The sequence below is a fragment of the Podarcis muralis genome, chromosome 5, assembly GCF_964188315.1.
Source record: "Podarcis muralis chromosome 5, rPodMur119.hap1.1, whole genome shotgun sequence".
In the NCBI taxonomy this organism is placed as follows: domain Eukaryota; kingdom Metazoa; phylum Chordata; class Lepidosauria; order Squamata; family Lacertidae; genus Podarcis; species Podarcis muralis.
In genome coordinates, this window is record NC_135659.1 from 98,425,641 (window position 1) to 98,452,758 (window position 27,118).

The following is a 27,118-nucleotide window of genomic DNA, read 5'->3' on the forward strand; positions in this document are numbered from 1 at the left end:
GGGAAGGAACAGAGGCAGGAAGGGCTCTGTGTTAGATCACTAACTCTCAGAAACATTTTTTCCGTCTACCAGGTGCATTTCTCATACAGCATCATTTTAAGTACCTTTCCCCGCTTTCTCCTCCAGGTAACGCAGATGACCTTCGCACGCACCTTGGGCCTACAGAGGATGCTCTGGCCAATTTCTATGGCTCTTTTGGCCTCTTGCGTGCAAACAGCCATGGGAGCGGATGGAGGCTTGAAGGTCCAAGTGACCCAGAAGGGGCTGAATTATGGTGCGTGACTTCAAGGCAATCTCCGTACTTGGCCTTGAGCAAAATGGAAGGGGGAGATTAAAAAGAGAGGGAGTCTCCCAGAAATGCTCAAATTGAGAACTTGTTGGTGCAGAAAGTACTTTTAAAAATGTGATGTTTGCATTAAGTCAGTGGTTCCCAAAGGGGGGGGGTGGTCCTACCCGCCTGGGGGGCAGGATTACCTACCCTCAGAGGCAAGGCATGGGGCGCCAGAGGTGCAAACGACAGACTTTTAAAAGCTGCTATCACTGGATCAAGTTCATCAATTCTGTCGAATTAATTAAACTAAATAGTTTTAATTGAATAAATGTGCAATTAATCGTTACTGCTTTGAAGTTTATTGCGCTATTATCTTCCTTAGTGGGCTATGCAAACTGCTATTCTGAAACAAAAATGTTTTTTCTTGGGTACGACAGTGCTTTAAAAAAAAAAAATGTTTAGGGGTACTCTCATTTTGACTCAAGAAAACCACCATTTTATAGTTTTATAGTTCAAGTCGGGGGAAATAAATACAGGAAATAGACAAAAGTACGAAGATTCACAAAATGTTTAGGGGTGTGTGCATAGCTGCCAACTTTTCCCTTTTCTTGCGAAGAATCCTATTCGGAATAAGGGAATTTCCCTTTAAAAAAGGGAAACGTTGACAGCTATGGGTATGTGTCCCCCCAGAAAAAAGGCACTGGGGTTGGGGGGGTGGCCCCAAAAAGTTTGGGAACCATTGGATTTTCCTGTGGGGCAAGGGCTGTCGGTCCAGGTGAACCTCAGAACCTAAGATCTCAGGGCCCAAACCTGAGAGCCAAGGGCGACCCCTAGTGATGTCATGAAGGGTGGGTCCTGAGGCTTCTTCCCAACACTGAGCACTGGAGAGGGAGGTTAATTGGGAGAGACAAGGAAGGCAGACCTCTCTCATTCTGCCCCTTCCCCCCTCTTTACAGCAAAGGAACTTGGAATTGAGATATTGAAGTCAGCGCTGAAGAAGGAAACGTTCCACAACATAAATGGTTCTTACACTGTTCCGCTTGCTGGGAAAGTGCAGTATTCTGTTTCTGGGTAAGTGAGAGTGTGTGGCTCCCCACTTCCCTCCCCTCTTCTTGGCTCCGGACCACCAGAGTGCCCCCAAATACAACCTTCACCCCCAACTCCTCCTCCTCCTCCTCGTCTTCCCTATCAGAGCTGGATTTGGTTGGCCACTGGCAGCTCACAGGAAGACACAGCAAGAAATCCCGAGTTGGGTTGGCTGGAGGAGAACCCAAAGGACATCTAGACACCCCCCCTGACCCCAGTGCCTTCCTCCCATGGGGAAAGGCTGTCCCTCTGGGGTAAAGGATGTGCTTCACGTGCAGAAGCTCCTGGGTTAAATCTCAGAGCACCTGTGGGGGAGGGAGGTGAAGGGAGTAATTGAAATTGTTAAAAATTGGTATAGGATTTAAGAGATTTACACTTTTATAAAGATTCTATAAGGAAAGCAGAAAGCAGCAAGAAATATTAAGTAAAGGTATTGGCGAGGAAATCAGTGTAAATGAAAACATGAGACTTATGGTTTTGTTACATATGATTTTATTTTGGAGTTGTCTGTTTATTTTGGAGTTGTTTGTTGTAAAGTATGTATATTACATAAATAAAATAATAAAGGATTTGGAAATTTTTTAAAAAAGGAAAAGGAAATGTTCATCAGGAAGGTGACCCTTCTTCGTGTCTCTCTGTTCTACTTTTTAGGATCCAGGTCACTGAATTCCAGGTGAACCAGACAGGCGCTGAGTTTGCTGCTGGGACGGGTGTCGACCTTTCCATCCAAGATGCCGAAGTCTTGATGAGCGGTAACTGGAAGTTGGCATCCTTTTTAGGGTAAGAACTGCCTGCTGTCAGGGAGCTGCTTCCGACTTCCAAGCAGCGGAGCTGGGAGGAGGGAGAGTGTTGCTGCCGCTGTTGGGGCTTAATCCGCACTGTACATTCAAAACACATGGCTCCTCCCTGCTTACAATTCTGGGAACTGTAGTTTACGGGTTCTGGGAACTGTATTGTTGTTGTTTTTTGAATTAAAATATTTTATTATTTAGAATGCACATACAACCACACATTTTTTGTTGTTGTTGTTTAGTCGTGTCCGACTCTTCAAGGCCCCCTGGACCAGAGCACGCCAGGCACTCCTGTCTTCCACTGCCTCCTGCAGTTTGGTTAGACTCATGCTGGTAGCTTCGAGAACACTGTCTCACCATCTCGTCCTCTGTCGTCCCCTTCTCCTTGTGCCCTCCATCTTTCCCAACATCAGGGTCTTTTCCAGGGAGTCTTCTCTTCTCATGAGGGGGCCAAAGTCTTGGAGCCTCAGCTTCGGGATCTGTCCTTCCAGTGAGCACTCAGGGCTGATTTCCTTCAGAATGGATAGGTTTGATCTTCTTGCAGTCCACGGGACTCTCAAGAGTCTCCTCCAACACCATACAATTACACCAACTCAAATAACGACAATACAAAAATGCAAACATAAATGCTACACTTACGTGACTTCCCTCCACCAGTGTTCATCATTTTTTACTATTCTTAAATTTGTAACTCTCATCCTTAGTATTATTTCTTAGTTCTGGGAACTGTAGCTCTGTGAGGCGCAAAATACATTTCCCAGGATTCTTTAGGGGGAAGCTGTGTACTTTTGTGTGTTTGCAGCTGTCCTGGCTGAAAAAGATTCAGTTGCTGGTTCAGTCAAAGTCTCTATCTGGAAATGGAAGGGGCGGCCATCTTTTCCTTCACATCAGGACGCACATCATATCCCTCTTGCAGGCTTTCTGGGTGGGCATTGTGCTCCATCTACCTGGGGAACAGAGCCAGCCCAGACACCCTTTCAGTTTCTCCATCCCATCTTCAAGAAGATTGTTCTGGCTGTACACCGTCACTGCTCTCCTTGCCTCATTCCGATGCAATGACTGCATCTTTCCCCTACAGAGATGACAGTGGCACTGTTGACATCAGCATCGACCGGCTCACCATCTCTACTGTCATGGGAGTGGACAGGGGCGATGAAGGACGGCTTCGGGTGTGGTATGAAAGCTGCCGTTCTGCCATGGGGGACTTCAGGTTGAAATTCTACGGGGGAACCAGGTACCTCTAATTCCTTATTTTCCTAGACACTGAAATGCAAAGGGCTACAGCTCAGTGAGAGAGCACCTCCTTTGCGTGTAGAAGGTCCTGGTTCAGTCTCCAGCATCTTCAGGTATTGGTGGGATAGACACCTGCTTGAACCCCTAGAGAGCCATGACTGAGCTAATGGACCATTTTTTTAAGAAGAGCTTGTAACTTGGGTGAGTTAGATTGAAATTCTGGAGTTTAAAGGCTTTATTCATGCAGGAGCAGATTTATCTTGGTAGGAACTATTTACAGGATCAGTAGAGATGAAAAGAGAGAAAATGGATCAGCTTTTAGGGGTGGAGTTAGCTTAAAAAGAGAGGCTACAAACAAGTGCTGGCTATATTGCTAAACAAACAGTACCCTCATGTGGTTTAAAGTAACACGTTGCCATTGTTGGAATAGCTCAGCCAGTAGTAGAGCATGAGGCTCATAAACCAAAAGATAATCTCTCTTCCCTACCCAAAGCTTGGGCGATGTCTCACAGAGAAGGGGCACCTCTCTTGCTTAGGGCACTGCAAAGCCCCTCCTCTAGGTTGGAAGAACAGCAGTGTTAGATTAGCCATCATACTGACATTTGCTGCTTCTTTCTCCCACAGCTGGCTGTACAACATTGCAGCATCTGCTCTCAGGGACATGCTGAAGTCAGAAGTCAATCAACAAGTAAGATTTTTGAACTTCTAAGGTGAAGGACTATTACTGCTGCCCGTCTCCATTGACCTGCCTGGCCCTGCCCTGCTCTGCATGTGAAGCCCTGGTACATTAAATCAGGGACAGGGAAACTGTAGCCTGGTGCAGGCTGTTGGACTACAATGCCCATCATCCCTGAGCATTGGCCATGCTGGCTGCAGGGGCTGATGGGAGTTGGAGTCCTTCAACATCTGGGAGGGCCACAGGATCCTTTGCCCCCAGCATTAAATGCATATGTTTGTAGTGGAGAAATCACCTAGTCCCAGAGCGGAATAATAATAATAATAATAATAATAATAATAATAATAATAATAATAATAAAATTTATTATTTATACCCCCCCCATCTGGCTGGGTTTCCCCAGCCACTCTGGGCGGCTCCCAATAAAATATTAAAAACACAATACAGCATCAAACATTAAAAACTTCCCTAAACAGGGCTGCCTTCAGATGTCTTTTAAAGATAAGATAGCTGTTTATTTCCTTCACATCTGAAGGGAGGGCGTTCCACAGGGCGGGTGCCACTATTGAGAAGGCCCTTTGCCTGGTTCCCTGTAACCTCATTTCTTGCAGTGAGGGAACCGCCAGAAGGCCCTCAGAGCTGGATCTCAGTGTCTGGGCTGAACGATGGGTGTGGAGACGCTCCTTCAGGTATACTGGACTGAGGCCATTTAGGGCTTTCAAGGTCAGCACCAACACTTTGAATTGTGCTTGGAAACGTACTGGGAGCCAATTCAGGTATTTCAGGACCGGTGTTATATGGTCTCGGCGGCCACTCCCAGTCACCAGTCTAGCTGCCGCATTCTGGATTAGTTGTAGTTTCCAGTCACCTTCAAAGGTAGCCCCACGTAGAGCGCATTGCAGTAGTCCAAGCAGGATGATGATGATGATGATGATGATGATGATGATGATGATGATAATAATTAATGTGCTGGTCCAGGGGGGAGCTTACCGTGGGGCGAGGTCCAGAACCTGAGTTGAGGGTCGGCAGACAGTCCTCCACGGGCGAAGCGGGGTCCACAGTGAGGAGCCAGGCAAGGACAGGAACTCTGGGGGAACCAGACTGGGTGCTGGCCGAAACAGCTCTTCAATGACGTTGCTCCTGCAACCTGGGACCGGGCTGACTGGCCTTTATCTTCTCTGAGGCCAGGGGCAGTCCCGGCCCCCAGGAGCCCCGCCTCTCCTGGCTTTAAGGCGAGCACTCCTCCTGGGAGAAACTAGTTCCCTCCGCCTCTCTGCCCTGAGCCTCTACAGTTCAGGAGAGGCTGAAGGGTTACTGGACCCAGGTGGAGACTCACCTGTAGGCACTGAGTCCTCAACCACCTCCAGAGCCAGAGTGGATTCACCCGGTGCCTGCTCCTGAGGATCCGGCACAGGTGAAGGCGCTTCACAATCAAGGCCCTGCCCCAGTTCAGCCGGCCCTGGAGGCGGGGACTCCTGTGCAGGCTGGGATTCCTCCGGTTCAGCCTCTGAATCAGATTCCCAGGCCATCACAATTAATAATAATTTATTATTTATACCCCACCCATCTGGCTGGGGTTCCCCAGCCACTCTGGGCTGCTTCCAACAGAATATTAAAATACAATAGTCTATTAAACATTAAATGCTTCCCTAAACAGGGCTGCTTTCAGATGTCTTCTAAAACTAGAGCATGCACTGCTCTGGCGAGATCGTCTGCGGTAGAGCATCTGTTCTTTGTGCAGAAGGCTACAGGTTCAATCCCTGGCGCATGTAGGAATGGGGGAGATCCCGAACTGTTTGAAATTACGGAGAGATGCTGCCAGTTAGTGTAGACCTTATTCAGCTGGATACACCAATGGTCGGACTCACTTCCTACCTTCCTAAGTGTCCCCCCTTTCAGCTGGTTCCAGTTTCCCCTCTCCATTTGTGATGGGAAGAGAGCTTCAGGTGACATTCACTGTCCATCCCTCTGATTGTTATGGGCTTTCTCCCCTTCCAGCTCTGTTCGGAGGTCAAGAAAGGAATCGGCAAGGTTGCGGAAATCCTGAAATCCATGAATGGTAAGCTTCTTGTATGCCTGGAGCTACCAGCTCAAAATCACCCTTCTGGGAATAATTTTTGGCACACTGGTCTGCACCTTGCTAAACATTGGCTTTCTCTGTGTCCTTTTCCAGTCTCGGTCCAGTTGGACCCCATTGCAGGGATAGACTATTCCTTGGTGGAGAAGCCCGTGATTGATGTGGATCAATGCAATGTGGACCTGAAGGTAATGATAACCTTGCGGGGGTGGAGAGAGCAGGGATCCAGCAGATCATTTCAGATTGTCTGTGGATCTGCAAAGCCTTTTTTCAAACCTCTTCCATCCCAGCCTTCTGGTGAAGCCTGGTCCCAAAGTAGGTAGAGCTTTGTGGCACTGTGAGATTGAATAGCTGTTTCTCTTTCTGTGCGGCCTTCCGAAGGTGGAATGGGAAGCAATTGTCCAAATTGTCCAATTGTCCAGAGCGGTTGTCCAAAACAAGAGAGACTGGAGAGGTGGTTTGATGGAGATGGATTGAGAATTCAATGGGTAAATTTAAATTTTAACCTCCTGTGTGTGAGAAATATGAGAGTAAACAGGCTGTGAAGCCCTTTTAGCAGAGTAAAAACACTTGCACACTTTTGCAGCCTACTGGAAGCTAGGAATTAGGCAGTTCCCTTCTTTATCCCCGTTGCTAAGAATAAACCACACATTTCAGTAAAAGCGAAAAGCTTTACTTACATTTCAACACAGGCAGCAAATACATCTAAGGAGTATTTGTCAGTTTGCATTTCCGTGCGCTGCTCTGGTTTGTCCAAAGCGGCTTAGTCACGCTGGCCACATGACCCGGAAGCTGTACGCCGGCTCCCTCGGCCAGTAAAGCGAAATGAGCGCCGCAACCCCAGAGTTGGCCACGACTGGACTTAACTGTCAGGGGTCCCTTTACCTTTACCTTTATGTCACATGTCCACCACATGTGGAAGAAACTGCCTTCTTTCACCCCACACTTCCAACAGGTTTCTTGCCTGGGATCTGCCTTCAAATTTTTCCTTCTTTCTGAGGCAGGTGGCAATCTCACTGTGGAGCACCCTACAAAATTTGACCATCTTCTCTCCTCTTCTTTCCTAGGGTCAGTTCTACACGGTGGGAAAGACTCTCCATGATGGCCCCTTCCACCCTGCCCCCTTCCTCTTACCCAACCAGACAGACTCCATGATCCTCCTGGGTATCTCTGAACTCGTCGCCAACTCAGCTGCCTTTGTGTATTACACTGCAGGGGCACTCAGGGTGAACTACACAGATGCCATGGTAAGGAGGTGTGGATGTGCACAAGGCCCGTCAAGCCCATCATGCAGGTACACGGTCCCAGGTTCGAATCCTGGTGTCACCAGTTGACAGGCTACGAGGCTGAAAATACCCCGGTCCAAATCCTTGGAGACAGAGGTGGAGCTAGCTGCTCCGGCACCTGGAGCGGTGCACGGGGGCGGGGCTAGCTGCCTGGGGGCGGGGCTAGCAGGGGTGGGGCCAGCATCCCAGGGGTGGGGCCAGCGTCCCAGGGGGGCGCCGCCCGCAGCGAGCGGTAAGGACCCTCGTACCTAGGGGACCGCCTCTCCTAGTATGCCCCGCGGAGGACCTTAAGGTCCACAAATGACAACACTTTGGAGGTCCCAGGTCACAAGGTGGTTAGACTGGTCTCAACCTGGGCCAGGGCCTTTTCAGTACTGGCCCCAGCTTGGTGGAACGCTCTGTCCCAAGAGACAAGACAGAGCTGTTCCGCCTGGCCTTTGGTTTGGACTCAGTCTGACCCTTATGTTTCCCTCCCCTTCTGGTTTTCATAGAATCATAGAATCATAGAGTTGGAATAGACCACAAGGGCCATCGAGTTCAGCCCCCTGCCAAGCAGGAAACACCATCAGAGCACTCCTGACATATGGTTGTCAAGCCTCTGCTTAAAGACCTCCAAAGAAGGAGACTCCACCACACTCCTTGGCAGCAAATTCCACTGTCGAACAGCTCTTACTGTCAGGAAGTTCTTCCTCATGTTTAGGTGGAATCTTCTTTCTTGTAGTTTGGATTTTAATAGTAGCCCATTGGTTTTGACCTATGGGCTACTATTAAAATGGGGCTGCATTTTAAATTGTATTTTTAACCTGTATTTTAAATTGGTTCCCCCCCATAATGTTTGTATTGTAATTTTACTGGTGTTAGCCACCCTGAGCCCGGCTCTGGCCGGGGAGGACGGGGTATAAATAAAAAATATTATTATTATTAAGTGTGCCAGGGAGCGATTGGTACAGCAATCGGCGCCCATTGGGGGCGATTGGTGCAGCAATCAGCACTCGGGGTAATTGGTGTGGTGACTGGTGCCCAGGGGGGCAGCGTGGCAATCTGCCCAGGGGGATTTTGTCACCCCCCCTCAGGGATGACACTCGGATTGGGCCGCCCCCCTTCCCCCCTTCCTACGCCTCTGCTTGGAGACCTGGTATGAGTGTAGACATTCAGACATATAGACACACAGACATACAGAGTAAAAGGTAAAAGTAAACTCTCTCGCATTGTTTAATATATGATTTTATTGCATTGTGAAAGCTCTTTGAGATGCTTCATATGAAGCGCTCCGTAAATTAATTATAATTATTAATTCTGAGCTAGATGGACTGATGTCCTGACTTGGCAAGAGGCAACTTCTCAGGGTCTGATGGGTCTTGACTTGCCATAGGGTTGCCATATTTCAAAAAGTAAAATTCCTGACTCCTGCAAAAATTTGTGAGCTTTTTTTTTAGGAAACCAGCTTTTTGGGGGGAACAAGCCCAAATTCCCCCCCAGATAGTGATTTTAAGCTTTTGGAGCTGTTTCCAGTGCTTTTTCCATCGCATTGCCATACATCCGGGTTTTTGCTGACATTTTGCCAATTCAGATAAATTCCCCCCTGACGCCATACTTACACCCGAAAACCAGGACATGTCAGGAATTTTCCCGACGTACGGCAAGCCGATCCTTGCCTGAACCGCTCTTAGGGCTGATTCAAACCCCTGAAGTTGTGGCTCTACTATGGAACGAATGAAGCTTCTAACTCCCACAACCGTAATTCGAAATTAATAAGGCATAGAAAATGTTTATTCACACCAGTGACTATGGCATGTGAGATAATCCGGTGCAGCAATTTTAATCAAAATAAGAGGTGGTGTAGTTAATTTTTTTTAAAAAAATGTGATCTGTTATGGAACAACCCCACAGAAAACAGTAGCAGTGGTTGCCCAGATCTTGTTGCTGGTTGCAAAGGGCCCCCCAAATGTAGCTCTGCCACTGCACCTCCGATTGCCCCCCCCACACTTCTCCTGGAGAAATGTGATATTTAGCACTGAACAAATGGCAATTGGGTTTTCCGTGGATGGCTGTTTGTTCCAATTTAGCACTAAAGAGCAGCTCATCTAAGTGAGAACTGTGGGGCAAAGGCAAGACCGCACATACCTGGTCCTAGACAACACAGGACAAGCGGAAAACCTTTCTAGGCCCAGAACAAGAAGAAGTGTGGATGGTCCCTGATCTCCCAAGATTACGGAGAGCAAATCCAGTGCGTCAGCCTGGAAACTGGGGCTGTCCCAATCGAACATTCACACGCGTTGTCGTTTCAGGTCCCCCAAAGTTTGCCTTTGCGTCTGAACACCAAGAATGTGGGGATATTTGTACCAGAGGTGAGTTTAGTCTTGTGAAGGTGGGGGAATAATTGCCCAGGGTGGGGAGGAACAGAGGGCAATGTGATTGCCCCACCCAGTCACAAGAGCCAAATGCAAAACTGAAAACCTCTTGTGAAATCCTTTCTCTCGTGAAATATTCTCTCTTTTGGAGCGATGGACCACAAAAAGGTCTTGTTCGTTGTGTTGTAGAATCATAGAATTGCAGAGCTGATCACAAAGGTCTCCTAGTCAAACCACCTGCAGCACAGGAATCACAGCCAAAGCTGATGCTGCATAAAATTTGCATGTCCTAGTTGCACGGGCATCATTTAAATGGCCCATGAGCTGCCCCCGAACTGAGCCACCACTCGCGAGTCCCCATGCACTGCGCTAAAGTGGCGCAGCGTGGAGCTGAGACTCGCTTCCGCTGCAGTGGAAATCATGTCTGCGCAGATGCAGATACCAGAAATCGCATCTGCACAGACCCATGGAGCGATCTCCGCAGGAGTGAACCAGCCCAGGCGAGGTAAACCTTGCCAACCCCTGCTGTAGGTTGGCGATTAATATGCACAGAACAATAATTATACATACTTTATCAACCTTCTGAGAAAAATACAAAACATAAACAAAGCCACAGAGACTTGCGAACTACCCAACCTAAGATGAACTTATAACTTCATTAACATCTATCTACAACTCCACTAGCATCTCTCTGTATTGTGAATAACACCGAACTTACCTTCTGTTGGTATCTTCATGAACTTATCTAAAAGACCGAGTTAAGCATTTGAAAAATCTATTGAAACCAGACATTATAAGTTCATCTTAGGTTGGGCAGTTCGCAAGTCTCTGTGGCTTTGTTTATGTTTTGTATTTTTCTCAGAAGGTTGATAAAGAATGTATAGTAATTATTGTTCTGTGTATATGAATCGTCAATGTGTTGCATGAGTCGCATTATTCCCAACAGCAGCACAGGTTGCATTTCTCCAGCATAACCCCTGCTATAGGGGAAATCTTTTCCGGAAGATATTTGTATTTCAAGGAGTTTAGTGATCAGACATGGCCATTTCTTCCTGCCTCTGTTTACTTCCCCTCTCTATCTCTTGTTCTGCTCTTTGACGGCTGAGAACAGCCTTCAATTTGTTGGAAGGAAGTGATGATGCAGGGCACCTTCTGACCTCCTTTGATGTTAGACATTCTTTGGAGGAACGTGGGGTATTGGAAGAGGGGGCTAGCTAATTAATAATCTGCACTAGCTAGCTACGCTTGGTATGTATATACAGTGGTACCTCGGGTTACATACGCTTCAGGTTACAGATGCTTCAGATTACAGATGCTTCAGGTTACAGACTCCACTAACCCATAAATAGTACCTCGGGTTAAGAACTTTGCTTCAGGATGAGAACAGAAATCGTGCTCCGGCGGTGCGGCAGCAGCAGGAGGCCCCATTAGCTAAAGTGGTGCTTCAGGTTAAGAACAGTTTCAGGTTAAGAACGGACCTCCGGAATGAATTAAGTACTTAACCTGAGGTACCACTGTATTGCTTGCTGTTTAGAAATAAAATCTTCTTCTTCCCGCTCACTTGTGTTTTGCATTGCTTCTGAATCTCCATTTTTAAAAGAACCAACTTGCATTTGGCAAGACGGATGCAAAGGAGCACAGCTGCACAAGAACTATCTCAAAGGACTGAATATTTTTGATGACACCAATGTGGATGCCACAAAAATACCCATTCCACATTTGTAAGAACTTGATCATTTAGTGTGGCGGCACCTGGAACTCCCTGCCTCTTGATCTCAAGCAGGCATCCTCACTGAATCTCATTAAAAGAACCACCTTGCATTTAGCAAGACACACCCATCCCATAATAATTATCATGTGGAAGCACCCCCGGGCACAGAAATATTGATCTCTCCCCGTGCGACTGACCCAATCGTAATGAAACATCCGTTCCATCGCAGCGCCTCTCTTTTCTCCCCTCCGCAGCTGAATGAGCACTTTCCAAATATGCCCATGGAGTTCCACCTGGCTGCCCAAAAGGAACCTGAGATACGCTTCCAGCCCACTGGAGTGGAGGTCACGCTCTTTGCGTCTGCAGAGGCCTTCGTCATCCTCCCGAACGCCAGCCTGGCCTCCGTGTTCCTGCTGAATATTGTAAGCATCGTTAACAGGTGGGGTTGGTGGAGGAACGGAGATCCCTGCCCTTCTCTGAGGTGGTGGGGAGAGGCTGCAGTGTGAACCGTCTTAAAGGACGAGTGTGCTGGTCCCGGGGGGAGGTTACCGTGGGGCGAGGTCCAGGACCCGAGTCGAGGGTCAGCAGACAGTCCTCCACGGGCGAAGCGGGGTCCACAGGGAGGAGCCGGGCAAGGACAGGAACACTGGAGGAACAGGACTGGATGCTGGCCGAAACAGCTCTTCAATGATGACGTTGCTCCCGCAAGCTGGGACCGGGCTGACTGGCCTTTATCTTCTCTGAGGCCAGGGGCGGTCCCGGCCCCCAGGAGACCCGCCTCTCCTGGCCTTAAGGCGAGCACTCCTCCTGGGAGAAACCAGTTCCCTTCACCTCTCTGCCCTAAGCCTCTGCAGTTCAGGAGAGGCTGAAGGGTTACTGGGCCCAGGGGGAGACTCACCTGTAGGCACTGAGTCCTCAACCACCTCTGGAGCCAGAATGGATTCACCTGGTGCCTGCTCCTGAGGATCCGGCACAGGTGCAGGCTCCTCAGAATCAAGGCCCTGCCCCAGTTCAGCCGGCCCTGGAGGCGGGGACTCCTGTGCAGGCTGGGATTCCTCCGGTTCACTCTCTGAATTGGATTCCCAGGCCATCACAACGAGTGTGTTGGGAGGTGTGCGTCACAGGTCTTCTGCTGCTACTAGCACAGCAAAACAGTGCCTGTGTCGCACGGGGTTGGACTAGATGACCCTAGGGTCCCTCCAGCTCTACAATTTTATGTGTGCTTTTGGGAGCTGTAAGGGGAGGCTGCCCCTGCTTTCTTACTTAAAGCTAGCCCAAAGAGTGATCTTGCCTGTCGGCTTCTTCCCTCCCCGGCTCAGGGTGGATGGGGACGAAGCCCGAACGAGTCGGCCCTTGCTGCCGTTGGCTCTGGCTTCCTCCATCGTTGGTTTAGCGCCACCTGCTGTTTGGCTCCCATCCTTCTGCCCTACCTGAAGTGAAGGACGTGAGGCAGGAGTTGATAATGCAGGTGAGCTGTGCACAAGCAAGCTGCTGGCTAGCTCTGCTGAGGCTCCTTTTATTGGCACAATATGCAAACCCAGGCAGATACATTTTGAGCTCTGACCTTTACACATCTTCCAGTCCCAAGATCGTGGGGTGGTACAAAGTTACTTTAGCACCTGTTTCCACTGCATCATTTCCCCCTTGCACAATGTATGACGAAAGAGACAAAGGTCTCAGAGACAAAGGTCACAGACAGGACACGGCAGACTACTGAGACCGCAAAAGGTTAGACAGAGGGCAAGATGTTCAGACAGCTGTGGCCTTATCTGTGAGGGAGAGTGTGCTCCGCACCCCAAGGTCTCGCGTGCAGACAGCTGAGGCTGTCCGCGGGCGGAAGTGTGCTCTGTTAGTTTCTGTTGCTTAGAGTCACAAGGCTCTGTTTACATTCCAGAGACAGTCCAGGCTATTGGAAGTCTCACGGGAGAAGGGAGAAGGATGTGACGTACTGGTTTCTCTGTTCCTTTGTTCCTTTGGTTCAGTTGCTCTCTGCTCTCACAGGGAGAGGATGTCTATTTCGTTGCTGTCTGCGTAGCTTAGAAATAAAGCATAGCATGTAGCCATAAATCTCCTCCCTTCCGCGTGCTGTTTTGGATTCTCTGCTGAATGGGGGAACGTGCCTTGGAGCCTCATCAAAGGCTCAGGTTGTTAATTATTCGTCGGGAGGGTGATTCCAGAAGATGAGCTTTATCAGCTTGGCCGAGCGGAGATCCCGACATTCTCCACAACCCAGCGATCATTCCTACATACCATTCCCCGATGCTCACAGGAAGCATGAACGGCCTTAGGTGCATCACCCAACCCAGACTCTGCTCATCCTCTTCTAGCTATTCTCTCACTTTGGCTTACAGGACGCCAACCTCACGGGACAACCCCTTCTTAAGCCAGGGAAGTCTGGGAAGCCCCTTGGCTATGCCGGGGCATCTGTGGCCTTGAAAAAGTGAGTATTGCTCCTCTTCTCTGGCTCCAGGGTCTTCCTCTTATTCCGCACTCCCCTTCCCCAATCCCCAGGATTAGCGCAGGATTCCTGTCTGCTATTCTCTCACCTTTAATGCAGGCCTCTGTGCAATTATTATTATTATTATTATTATTATTATTATTATTATTATTATTATTATTATTTGCCCCTGCCCATCACCACCTGCTTTGCATGCAGAAAGCTCCGAGTTCGGTCCCTGGCATCGCTGGGTGGAGATGGAAGGACCTGGGAGACGGGAGTTTAAATCCCAACTTGACCATTAAGCTCATTGGGTGACCTGAGGGGCCAGTCACTGCCTGTCAGCCTAACCTACCTCACAGGCTTGTTGCGAGGATTAAATGAGAACAATGCATATACCCCCTTGAGCTTAACCGGAGGGAAAAGGTGGGATATAAGAAATGGAATGAAGAAGCAAATGTTCCCAAGAGCATAAAACAGGGGTCAGCAAACCTACTGCACTTTGGGCTGGTGTGTCCAGCGCCGATCGTGCGGCGGGCCAGAGGATGGGGGAGTGCGTGCCCACATGTATGCGCACATGCTATTTCCAGCGCACTTCCAGGTCGGAGGAGCAATGGAAATAGCTTGTGCGCATGTGCAGGGGCCTCCTCCGACCCAGATGTGCACCAGAAATAATGCTTGCACATGCACAAATAATGTTTGCGCGTGTGCACAAGCTATTTCTGGTGCTCATCTGACCCGGAAGTGGGCAGCCGCGCAGTGCAGCACCGGTAAGAGTGGGCGGCGGCGGCGGGCAGCGGGTGTTGCTGCGGGCCAGATAAACGAGTCCCCAGGGCCTTATCCGGCCCGCGGACCTTAGTTTGGGGACCCCTGGCATAAATGAACCCCGACTTGGTGCTTTCTCATCCTTCTGTGTACCCTGCAGGTTGCGCCTGTCCAAGGAATGGTCCAAGGTTGGCGAGATCAGGGTGAGTATAGAGGAGGAGCTCAGGAGAATGAAGGAATGGGTGGGGCTTGGAATCTGGAGACTGGGATTGTGAGATGCACCTAGCTGTGCACATTAGGGTGGGTCACAAAAAACTTTTTTTAAAAAATGTGTGCTCCAAAGGTCTTATCTTACTACACTAGGGATTATATAGCTATACAGTCATACCTCATGTTACATCCGCTTCATGTTACGTCCTTTCAGGTTACGTCCCGTGGCGACCCAGAAGTACCAGAAAGGGTTACTTCCGGGTTTTGCCGCTCGCGCATGCGCAGAAGCGCAAAATGACGTCATGCACATGCACAGAAGCGGCGAATCGCAACCCGTGTGTGCGCAGATGTGCAGCTGCGGGTTGTGTTCTTTTCATGTTGCGAATGGGCCTCCGGAATGGATCCCGTTCGCAACCAGAGGTACCACTGTATCTGAAATTTCGTGCATATCAGTTAATATCTTGACCGTCCTCCATGAAAATAGCTGTTTACTAGGGCCGTTTTCCTATGTCGTGAAGGCTGAAATTTCAATTCAGTGGAGCAGGGTCAAGATATTAATTGATATGCATGAAATTTCAGATATAGCTATATAATCCCTAATGTAGTAAGAGAAGACTTTTGGAGCACGCGTTTTAAAAAAAAAAGTGCACACACACTCTTCCCTCCTTAAAACCAGTGCTTCTTTTCTGGGGGGACACAGGGGTACGCATACCCCTCAACTTTTTGTGAATCTAAGTTTGGCCTCATTGAGGGGCAGTATTTCAATATGAGTAGGAAAATAAGAATACCCCTAAACATCTTTTATATACATTTTTTTTAAGCACTGCTTAAAACTATACGTCCGGGTTCTCAAAAGAGATAGATAGATAGATGATAGATAGATAGATGATAGATAGGAAGGGGCAGACGTCTGGGGAAAACGATTCCCCCCCCCCCCAATTTTTTAAAATTATTTTTCCAAATTATTACAAATCAAACCAAATTAATTTCATTTAATACAGTGGTACCTCTGGATACGAACGGGATCCGTTCCGGAGCCCCGTTTGCATCCAGAGCAGAACACAACTCGCATCTGCGCATGCACAGGTCACGATTTGCCATTTCTGCACATGCGCGCGACGCCATTTTGACCATCTGCGCATGCGCGAGCGGCGAAACCCGGAAGTAACGCGTTCCGTTACTTCCGGGTCGCCACGGAGCGCAACCCGAAAGCGCTCAACCTGAAGCAACTTCAACCTGAGGTATGACTGTACAATTCCTAAAAATCAGGTTTCCCGCTCCTGTTCCAAACATATGATCACCATCATTTCCTCGCATAGCCAAATCATTGCTCAGTTGACATCCTTCAAACCATTCTTCCAGCTGGCTACTTTTTTCACCTTACAAACAGCACCTCAGTTACATCTTATTAAAAAAAAATTCCCTTTCACATGTGCAGTCCTTCATGTACATTGTTGTTCCAGGTGCGTGCATTTTATGAAATAATAGAATAAATAAAGTTTGCATTGGTTTCCCGGCCTGCTTAGCCTCTGGCCCTGCCCAACACTGCCATGTGGCCCCCAGAAGAAGAGAATGTGGCTCTCGGGCTGAAAAGCTCCCTGCTTCCTGTATGGTGACCCTACATTTCTAGATGTTTGATTCCTCCACTTTTCAAACCCACTGTATTTGTGCTACACAGGTGACTGTTTTGGAGGCGCTGCTGAAGGCAGCCAGCAACTTGGGGATGTCAAAGCTCAACAGTAAGTGCACAACAGTTTTCCTCTCCCGCTTCTGCTGGGGGGTCCCCCTTCCTCTGCCACCTCCCACCTTATTTGGGATGGAGCATCTGCTTTGCATGCAAAAGATCTCATTTTCAGTCCCCTGGAATCTCTTGCCTGAAGTTGTGGAGAGATGCTGCCAGCCAGTGTCAACAGTACAGAGCTAGATAATAATAATAATAAATAATTTATTATTTATACCCCACCCATCGGGACGTGGGTGGCGCTGTGGGTTAAACCACTGAGCCTAGGGCTTGCCAATCAGAAGGTCGGCGGTTCGAATCCCCGCGACGGAGTGAGCTCCCATTGCTCGGTCCCTGCTCCTGCCAACCTAGCAGTTCGAAAGCACGTCAAAGTGCAAGTAGATAAATAGGTACCACTTTGGCGGAAAGGTAAACGGCGTTTCCGTGCGCTGCTCTGGTTCGCCAGTAGCGGCTTAGTCATGCTGGCCACATGACCCGGAAGCTGTACGCCGGCTCCCTCGGCCAATAAAGCGAGATGAGCGCCACAACCCCAGAGTCGTCGGCGACTGGACCTAACGGTCAGGGGTCCCTTTACCCCTTTACCCCGCCCATCTGGCTGGGTTTCCCCAGCCACTCTGCGCGGCTTCCAACAGAATATTAAAATACAATAGTCTATTAAACATTAAAAGCTTCCCTAAACAGAGCTGCCTTCAGATGTCTTCTAAAAGTCTGGTAGTTGTTCTTCTCTTTGACATCTGGCGGGAGGGCGTTCCACAAGGTAGGCGCCACCACCGAGAAGGCCCTCTGCCTGGTTCCCTGTAACTTGGCTTCTCACAGTGAGGGAACCGCCAGAAGGCCCTCGGCGCTGGACCTCAGTGTCCGCGCAGAACGATGGGGGTGGAGACGCTGCTTCAGGTATACTGGACCTAGATGGGCCAATGGCTCCTGGCTTGGAATAAGGGCACTTCCATGGTCTTTAAAATAGGATCCCATGAACCTTTTAGACTCATGGGATCCTATTTTTAGATTCACAGCTAAATAATCCCTGACAGGTGGCCACCCAACCTCTGCTTAAAAACCTCCAAGGAAGGAGAGTTGACCACCTTCCAAGCCATCGATAGGCCTCTTCTCTTCCATGAATTTGTCTAATTCCCCTTTAAAGCCATTTAGGTTGGTGGCCACCACTGCCCCTTGCTATTTACCTGGTGTTGGGTGTCTTGGGAAAGGCGATGTTAAACTTTCAGCTAAACAAATCGTTTGCATTTCTGTAGAACGGCTGGAGCAAGCGATTGCTCTTCCAAACATGTACGGCTCCAGTTTACTGAACGCCACCGTCATAATGAACAAGGTGAGTTCCTAGTGGCGGGACAGGTGTGGCGGCTTCACTTTGCTAGTGAACCAGACTTTGTCAACCCAGAAGATAGGAGCAGTCAATAATAATAATAATAATAATAATAATAATAATAATAATAATAATAGTACCCGGCCATCTGGCTGGGTTTCCCCAGCCACTCTGGGCGGCTTCCAACAAAGATTAAGAATACATTAAAATGTCACACATTAAAAACTTCCCTGAACAGGGCTGTCTTCAGATGTCTTCTAAAAGTCGGATACAGTGATACCTCAGGTTAAGAACTTAATTCATTCTGGAGGTCTGTTCTTAACCTGAAACTGTTCTTAACCTGAAGCACCACTTTAGCTAATGGGGCCTCCCACCGCCATGCAATTTCTGTTCTCATCCTGAAGCAAAGTTCTTAACCCGAGGTACTATTTCTGGGTTAGCAGAGTCTGTAACCTGAAGCGTCTGTAATGCAAGGTACCACTGTAGTTGTTTATTTCCTTGACATCTGGTAGGAGGGTGTTCCACAGGGCGGGTGCCACCACCGAGAAGACCCTCTGCCTGGTTCCCTGTAGCTTTGCTTCTCGCAGCGAGGGAACCGCCAGAAGACCCTCAGCGCTGGACCTCAGCGTCCGGGCAGAATGATGGGGGTGGAGACGCTCCTTCGGGTATACGCTCCTTAATGCCAGGCAAGCAAGCAAGCCATGGCAATGAGGAAGAAGAGGGTGTTCAGCAGGAGAATGGTGAGAATGGGAGTGAGGAGCAGAGCTCTCTGCAGGTTGGAGGCTGTCTGGCCCAGGAACAGGAGAACCTGGATCCAGCATGGGTTGGGATCAGGACCCTCCTCCCAGGTAGGTGAGGCAGAGTGCCAAGCAGCGGACTTAGTTCAAGACTGGCTTTATCATCTGGACAAAACAGGGTGTTCTGACCAGGGGAGTATTCAGTCCAGAGAGGGACTCTGATTTTCCCCAGAGCCAAGAAGGCACAGCTGAAATTCCTTTTTGCACAATGGATCTTGATAGTGTCGCTTACAATGGGGTGCAGAGAACAAAGGGTTGCTCTTTTCAGCTCACGGCTTGATCTGATTAAGTTGAAGCAGGTCCGTCGCGTTCGGGCAAAGTCTGAGAATGTCACCGGCAAAAAATGTCAAAAGGCGGCGCCGTTAATTCCGCTCGAGGAGTCGAGAGAGCTTTGATGGTTCCCTTTGGTCATGCTCAGACCAGGTCATGTTTCTGGGTGATTACGGTCAGTTAGGAAGCACGATTTTTGATGGCATCATTCAGGAGCTAAGATGGCGCCCGGGATCCAAAATGGAACCCAAGAGAGATTGGACAAGACAAGGCTCAGTCGCATGCCAAGGTCAGATGCCAACACAAGGCGATGCCTTCTGTGAGGAGAAAGCAAGATATGACCAGGCAGAGGGCCTTCTCAGTAGTGGCACCCGCCCTGTGGAATGCCCTCCCATCAGATAGAATCATAGAATCATAGAATCATAGAATCATAGAGTTGGAAGAGACCACAAGGGCCATCGAGTCCAACCCCCTGCCAAGCAGGAAACACCATCAGAGCACTCCTGACATATGGTTGTCAAGCCTCTGCTTAAAGACCTCCAAAGAAGGAGACTCCACCACACTCCTTGGCAGCAAATTCCACTGTCGAACAGCTCTTACTGTCAGGAAGTTCTTCCTAATGTTTAGGTGGAATCTTCTTTCTTGTAGTTTGGATCCATTGCTCCGTGTCCGCTTCTCTGGAGCAGCAGAAAACAGCCTTTCTCCCTCCTCTATGTGACATCCTTTTATATATTTGTACATGGCTATCATATCACCCCTTAACCTCCTCTTCTCCAGGCTAAACATGCCCAGCTCCCTTAGCCGTTCCTCATAAGGCATCGTTTCCAGGCCTTTGACCATTTTGGTTGCCCTCCTCTGGACACGTTCGAGTTTGTCAGTGTCCTTCTTGAACTGTGGTGCCCAGAACTGGACACAGTACTCCAGGTGAGGTCTGACCAGAGCAGAATACAGTGGCACTATTACTTCCCTTGATCTAGATGGGCCTATTGATGAGGCCCAGAATTGCATTGGCTTTTTTAGCTGCCGCGTCACACTGTTGGCTCATGTCAAGTTTGTGGTCAACCAAGACTCCTAGATCCTTTTCACATGTACTGCTCTCAAGCCAGGTGTCCCCCATCTTGTATTTGTGCCTCTCATTTTTTTTGCCCAAGTGCAATACTTTACATTTCTCCCTGTTAAAATTCATCTTGTTTGTTTTGGCCCAGTTCTCTAATCTGTCAAGGTCGTTTTGAAGTGTGATCCTGTCCTCTGGGGTGTTAGCCACCCCTCCCAGTTTGGTGTCATCTGCAAATTTGATCAGGATGCCCTTGAGTCCATCATCCAAGTCGTTGATAAAGATGTTGAATAAGACCGGGCCCAAGACAGAACCCTGTGGCACCCTACTAGTCACTCTTCTCCAGGATGAAGAGGAACCATTGATGAGCACCCTTTGGGTTCGGTCAGTCAGCCAGTTACAAATCCACTGAGTGGTAGCATAGTCAAGACCGCATTTTACCAGCTTCTTTACAAGAATATCATGGGGCACCTTGTCAAATGCCTTGCTGAAATCAAGGTAGACTACATCCACTGCGTTCCCTTCATCTACCAGGCTTGTAATTCTGTCAAAAAACGAGATCAGGTTAGTCTGACATGACTTATTTTTCAGAAATCCATGCTGACTATTGGTGATCACAGCATTCCTTTCTAGGTGCTCACAGACTGTTTGCTTAATGATCTGCTCCAGAATCTTCCCTGGTATTGATGTCAGACTGACTGGGCGGTAATTATTTGGGTCCTCTCTTTTCCCCTTTTTGAAAATAGGGACAACATTTGCCCTCCTCCAGTCTGCTGGGACTTCGCCTGTTCTCCAGGAATTCTCAAAGATGACTGCCAGTGGTTCTGAAATCACATCTGCCAGTTCTTTTAATACTTTTGGATGCAGTTCATCTGGCCCTGGAGACTTGAATACATCTAGACTAGCCAAGTATTCTTGTACTATCTCCTTAGTTATTCTGGGCTGTGTTTCCTCTGCTGAATCATTTGCTCCAAATTCTTCAGGTCGGGCATTGTTTTCTTTATCGGAGAAGACTGAGGCAAAGAAGGCATTGAGGAGTTCAGCCCTTTCTGTGTCCCCTGTTTGCATTTCACCATCTTCTCCTCTGAGTGACCCCACGGTTTCTTTGTTCTTCCTTTTGCTACGAACATACCCATAAAAGCCTTTTTTGTTGCTTTTAACCTCTCTAGCAAGCCTGAGTTCATTTTGTGCTTTAGCTTTTCTGACTTTGTGTCTACACGTGCTGGCTATTTGTTTGAATTCCTCTTTGGTGGTTTCCCCCCTTTTCCATTTTTTGTACACATCCTTTTTTAATCTTAACTCAGTTAAAAGTTCTTTAGATAGCCACCCTGGCTTCTTTAGGCACCTTCCATGTTTCCGTCTCATTGGTATTGCCTGAAGTTGTGCTTTTACTATCTCCCTCTTAACAAACTCCCAGCCATCTCAAGGAAATAAACAACTACCTGACTTTTAAAAGACATCTGAAGGCAGCCCTGTTTAGGGAAGTTTTTAAATGTTTGATGTATTTATCGTGTTTTTAATATTCTATTGGGAGCCACTCAGAGTGCCTGGGAAAACCCAGGCAGATGTGCGGGATGTAAATAAATTATTATTATTATTATTATTATTATTATTATTATTATTATTACTATTACTATTATTTTATTATTACTTGAGATGCACTTTGAGGACGCCTGAGGGCCTTTTAGGAAGAGTCGGCAGCGAAAGTGATAAAAGAAAAGAGAAGCTTTCTCCAACTACAACTCCCAGTAGCTCCAGCTGTGCTCACTGGGGCTGGTGGGAGTTTCAGCCCAAACATCTGGATGGCTGTACTGGTTGAGGAAAGCTGGAACAGAGAATTTTGCAAATGTCTTCCTTCCCTGAAAAGGTGAATCCACACAGCCCTCACAAACAATGGGTAAGGATACAGCCCTTGCCGAAGTATTGCGCTCTTTGGAATAAACTGAGGCAGTGTGGTGCAGTGGTTAGAGTGTTGGACTAAGACCTGAGGGAGCAGGGTTCAAATCCCCACACAGCTATGAAGCTCTCACTGGGGATGACCTTGGGCCGGTCACTGCCTCTCAGTCTACCCTACCTCACAGGGTTGTTGTGGGGATTAAATGAAGTGGGGGGAGAGAACCATCAAGGGCACCTTGATCTCCTTGCAGAAAAAAGTGGAATATAAATGCCCAAAAGTGGCATACATTGTTACCCTGGGTTAAGTACTTAATTTGTTCCGGATGTCCGTTCTTAACCTAAAACTGTTCTTAACCTGAAGCACCACTTTAGCTAATGGGGCCTCCTGCTGCTGCCATGCCACCGGAGCACAATTTCTGTTCTCATCCTGAAGCAAAGTTCTTAACCTGAAGCACTATTTCTGGGTTAGCGGAGTCTGTAACCTGAAGCGTATGTAACCTGAAGCATATGTAACCCAAGGTTCCACTGTACAGTAATACCTCCACGAACGTCCACCTTGTCTAGCGTCCATTCCAGCAAACGTCTGTGGCAAACCCAGAAGTACCAGAATGGGTTACTTCCGAGATTGCCACTTGCGCATGCGCAGAAGCACTAACTTGCACTTTGCACATGTGCAGAAACACTAAATCATGCTTCGCACATGTTCAGAAGCACAAACCGCTCTGAGCGCATGGATAGACATGGCGCTTTGCCCTGTGTCCTTTTTGGCTAGCGGCCAGGGCTCCGGAATGGATCCTGGCCGCAAAACAAGGTACGACTGTATATATAATGCTTTATTTATGGAAGTTTGCAGAAAGACTTGGGTACCACTGTACAGTAATAGCTCCACGAACGTCCACCTTGTCTAGCGTCCATTCCGGCAAATGTCTGTGGCAAACCCGGAATGGGTTATATCCGAGATTGCCGCTCACTTTCAGATTATCTAAGACACTTCAAGATGGTTGCGGTTTCTGCTTTCTCAACGGCATACCTGCAAAATCAGGTGCCACCGTCACTGTTGATGGTGAGGTCTTGAGTGACAAACCTGATCAGAGCAGGAGTGCTCTGATGGTGTTTCCTGCTTGGCAGGGGGTTGGACTCGATGGCCCTTGTGGTCTCTTCCAACTCTATGATTCTATAAACCTGCTCCCTCCAGATCAGCCTTTTTGCGATAAGGAAAATGACGCGAAACACACTGGACACTGTGGCTTTGACCCAACGTCATCCGGCCTCTCCTAAGACAAATCAGCTAGAATGCTTAATAAACAGGTTTCTTATTTGGTTTGTCTACAAGGAGGTTAGACAACATTGACTAGTTACTGATTTGTAATGAGTGATTTGTTTGGGGGGGGGGTTGTGTATGGTGTTTCACCAAGCAAGAGATATCCTCTGTTTCCTGGTGCATTTCCCTCCATCACTTTCCTTATGTCTAAAAGTCCTCTTTGGAGTGGTGGAAATTGGTTTGCAGTGCAAGACCTCTCAATGCACTATAATTGCAGAGTCTGAATCTGCTGGTATGGGACTGGATCCAACCCACAAAATAGGGGCTGTCTGGAAGCACCTTTTTTGGGGGGGTGCTTTAGCTTTCTATGGAATTTCACTGTATAAAGTGCCTTTAAAAATGATGCAAAAGGGAAAAGAAAGAACAACTTCTTTTTGCAAGCTGTTAAGAAGAAATTGCTCAGGAATTAAATGTAAAAAAAAACCACCTTAATAATAGTAATAATAAATTTATTATTTGTACCCTGCCCATTTGACAGGGTTGCCCCAGCCACTCTGGGCAGCTGTCAACAAATATAATAGCATACTAAAACATCAAACATTAAAAAACTTGATTTTAAAGCAGACTGGAGATATATGAGGTGGTGCAGAATCTTTCTTTCCCTGATCTGGCCACAGTGATCCATGCAACGGTCACCTTCAGGCCTGATTATTGTAACTTGTTCTACGCGGTGCTGCCCTTGAATCTGACCCAGAAACTCCAGCGGGTGCAGAATGCTGCTGCGAGGCTCCTTACAAGGATCACATTCATCCAGTGCTTTACCAACTGCACTGGCTCCCAGTGGAGTACAGGGTCAGGTTTAAGGTGCTGGTTTTGACCTTTAAAGCTCTACGCAGCCTAGGACCCTCATACCTACGGGACTGCCTCTCCTGGTATGCCCCGCAGAGGACCTTAAGGTCCACAAATGACAATATTCTGGAGGTCCCAGGTCTCAAGGTGGTTGGATTGGTCTCAGCTAGGGCCAGGGCCTTTTCAGCACTGGCCCCGACTTGGTGGAACACTCTGTCACAAGAGACTAGGGCCCTGCGGGACTTGACATCTTTCCGCAGGGCCTGCAAGACAGAGCTGTTCCGCCTGGCCTTTGGTTTGGACTCGGTCTGACCCTTATATTGCCCTCCCCTTATGGTTTTGACTTTTAAAATGAGGCTGCATTTTAAATTGCATTTTAACCTGTACAGTGGTACCTCGGGTTAAGTACTTAATTTGTTCCGGAGGTCCGTACTTAACCTGAAACTGTTCTTAACCTGGAGCACCACTTTAGCTAATGGGGCCTCCTGCTGCCGCTGTGCTGCCGGAGCACAATTTCTGTTCTCATCCTGAAGCAAAGTTCTTAACCCAAGGTACTATTTCTGGGTTAGCGGAGTCTGTAACCTGAAGCGTATGTAACCTGAGGTACCACTGTATTTTAAATTGTTTTTTTCTTATTATGTTTTTACTGAAATTTTATTGATGTTAGCTGCCCTGAGCCCGGCTCTGGCTAGGAAGGGTGGGGTATAAATAAAATTTATTATTATTAATATTATTATTAGCATTGTTGGTTTTTCCACCCTCTGCAGGGACACATGTTCATCGCCACTGACCTGGTCCACGAGCCCCAGGCTGCTGTATAGCCGTGAGGGGCACCCAGAAGGAAGAGGAAAGGCAGCTGCCCCCTGTTCTTGCCTCAGGGTTTTTTCCAAGATGCTCACCTTGCACGCTCAGGAGTCATTTGAGGCAGTGATGAAGGACAATGTGGGGACCTTGGGCCTTTCCTGGGGAAGTCAGGTTTGGGCAGAGATGGGACAGTGCAGAGCCAGCCCAAAACATTTTGCTGCCTGAAGCCAGAGGACAAGATGACCTCCCCCTCCAGTTCCACGTCTAAAAGCCAGCAGGACTGAAAGTTGCATCTTCCTTCAGATACTGGGATGCTACCTTCTGCCCCGCCTGAGCAGAGCAGAATAGATTAAGGAAATGCAGAACAGAGCCCGTTTCACGCACAGCCTTGTCCTCCACCTCTTGGTGCAAAAGAAAAATATTGTTATAGAAGCTGGGTACCAACCCCACCCTCTGCTGAGCGATAGCAAGATCCCAGGGCGTTCCAGGCACTCGCCCGGGGTCTGTGCTCCTTTGGAGAATTGAAGACACGACGGAGACTGCCGTAGCTTTAAGAAATATGGTTTATTCACATATGGACACATTCAGTCTGCCTGGAGGGAGTCCAGATCTTACAGCATGGACATTTCAAGAGGGGCTTGTCCCCAACGGCATTGCAACACTTGAGTCAAAAGCATCTTTCCCAGACAGCCTTCAGCCAGCCTGCCCAAGATGGATCTCTCCTTACTCTCTCTCTCTCCCTTCTTCTTCCCAGCACACCTTGCTCTAAAGATCCTCTTTTCCTGACACTTCACAGCCAGTTATCCTGGCAACCTTCTGTCTCTCCAGGCCCAAGATCAACACCCTTTGTCCACCATCATCATAATTTATTACTGTCAAAGACCACCCTTTGTCCTGTTAATGCCTCTATCCCAGGTGAGGCAGTGGCTTGGAAAGGAAGCTTAGCTTGTATTTTTCCACTGGCCTGTAATCTTCCTTCAATACCCCAAATAATCAAAATCCTAGACTTTCTTAATTTCTTAATATATATAATGGGAGAATTCCTAGATGCCAAGATCCAAATTTGGGGCAAGAACCCGAGCAGAGTTTAAAGCCACAAAAACAAGGCTGTTAGACCTTTCAAGTGAGTTCCAAAAAATGTCCCTTTTAACAGTTAAAAAGTTTCCCTTTTCCCCTAGCATAGGTAAAAGAGATACATTTGGTCAGTTAAACATTGGTTTACTTACAAACTTTTCAAAGGTCGGGTTCATGGGCTTTAGCAAATTTGCACAGGCAGTGAAACTTAGCTTAGTTGGAAAGTGGTAAAAGTTCCTAGATTATTGGTATTATAGGAACTCAAGAGAGGCTTGTTAAAGCCATGTGGGTGGAAGGAGCAGCTCAGAACTCCTCACACTCCAAAGTTCACATGCAGTCTGGGGGTGAACAGAGGCTTGATTTCCTAGTTCCTCCCAAGGTGAGGGAAAGAGGACTTAGCTAAGCCTGGCTGGACAGCTTACTCTATGGTATTAACCCCTTCATGTTGGATGTCTGAGACTGGTTATCCCACAATTGTTATCCTTCAGCAGCTGCTGCCTAAGGCAGTTGCCTCACACTGCCTAACAGTAGAACCGGCTTTGGCACAGCAATTGATCTTACCAAGGCAGGAGAGGTTCCCCTTGGCTAGCTCATCTCTTGCTAGGAAATGGAAGCCACTCACCTCCACCTGCCCCCTTCCCTCTTAGCACCCATCTCCAGTAATCCCACAACGCCTTTTGGAAACCACTGGGGAAATTCTACTGGTGGCACCACGCCCTACAGAATATCACAGTGTGGGGTAGCCTGACAAATTGGCATTTTCCACCGCTGCTCCTGTGCCGTGAATGCCCTTAACCTTTGCCCTGTTAATACCAAGTTCCTTTTTAAAGCTTGTATTTATGAGACTGCTTTTACTGGTTTCCATGTTGTGTACCTTCTTTTATGACACTGTTTTTGGTTTTTGCATGTTGCTTTTGTATCTGGCTAAGATGTTTTTAAATGCCAAGTGGTTTCGAAACGCTAATAAAGAAATAAAGAAGATTTCTCTGACCCCTTCCTCAAGCCACCAGAAATAAAACAACATTAGAACTTGTTGTTGGCATCTGTCTGTCTTGGGAGGCAATGGGAGAGTGCTTCTTTGGGGGAAACGTCAAACCGCTGGAGAGTCACAGCGCCTGCTGTGGCTGTAGAAACTGATATGGGAGAGATGGGCTTTA

General features: G+C 48.1%; 1 protein-coding gene across 1 annotated transcript; it reads left to right on the plus strand.

Moving 5' to 3' along the window:
• The first annotated feature begins 114 nt into the window (after positions 1-114).
• On the plus strand, positions 115-26,944 carry LOC114599955 (bactericidal permeability-increasing protein-like). The gene is made up of 15 exons (XM_077929454.1): positions 115-274; positions 1,228-1,342; positions 2,009-2,137; positions 3,227-3,382; positions 4,006-4,069; positions 6,056-6,116; positions 6,231-6,322; positions 7,202-7,381; positions 9,709-9,768; positions 11,737-11,904; positions 13,834-13,922; positions 14,845-14,887; positions 16,573-16,633; positions 17,886-17,962; positions 24,851-26,944. Exons 1-15 carry the CDS (start codon positions 136-138, stop codon positions 24,902-24,904), a joined length of 1,488 nt encoding a protein of 495 aa, XP_077785580.1. The 5' UTR covers positions 115-135; the 3' UTR covers positions 24,905-26,944.
• Positions 26,945-27,118: the final 174 nt, after the last annotated feature.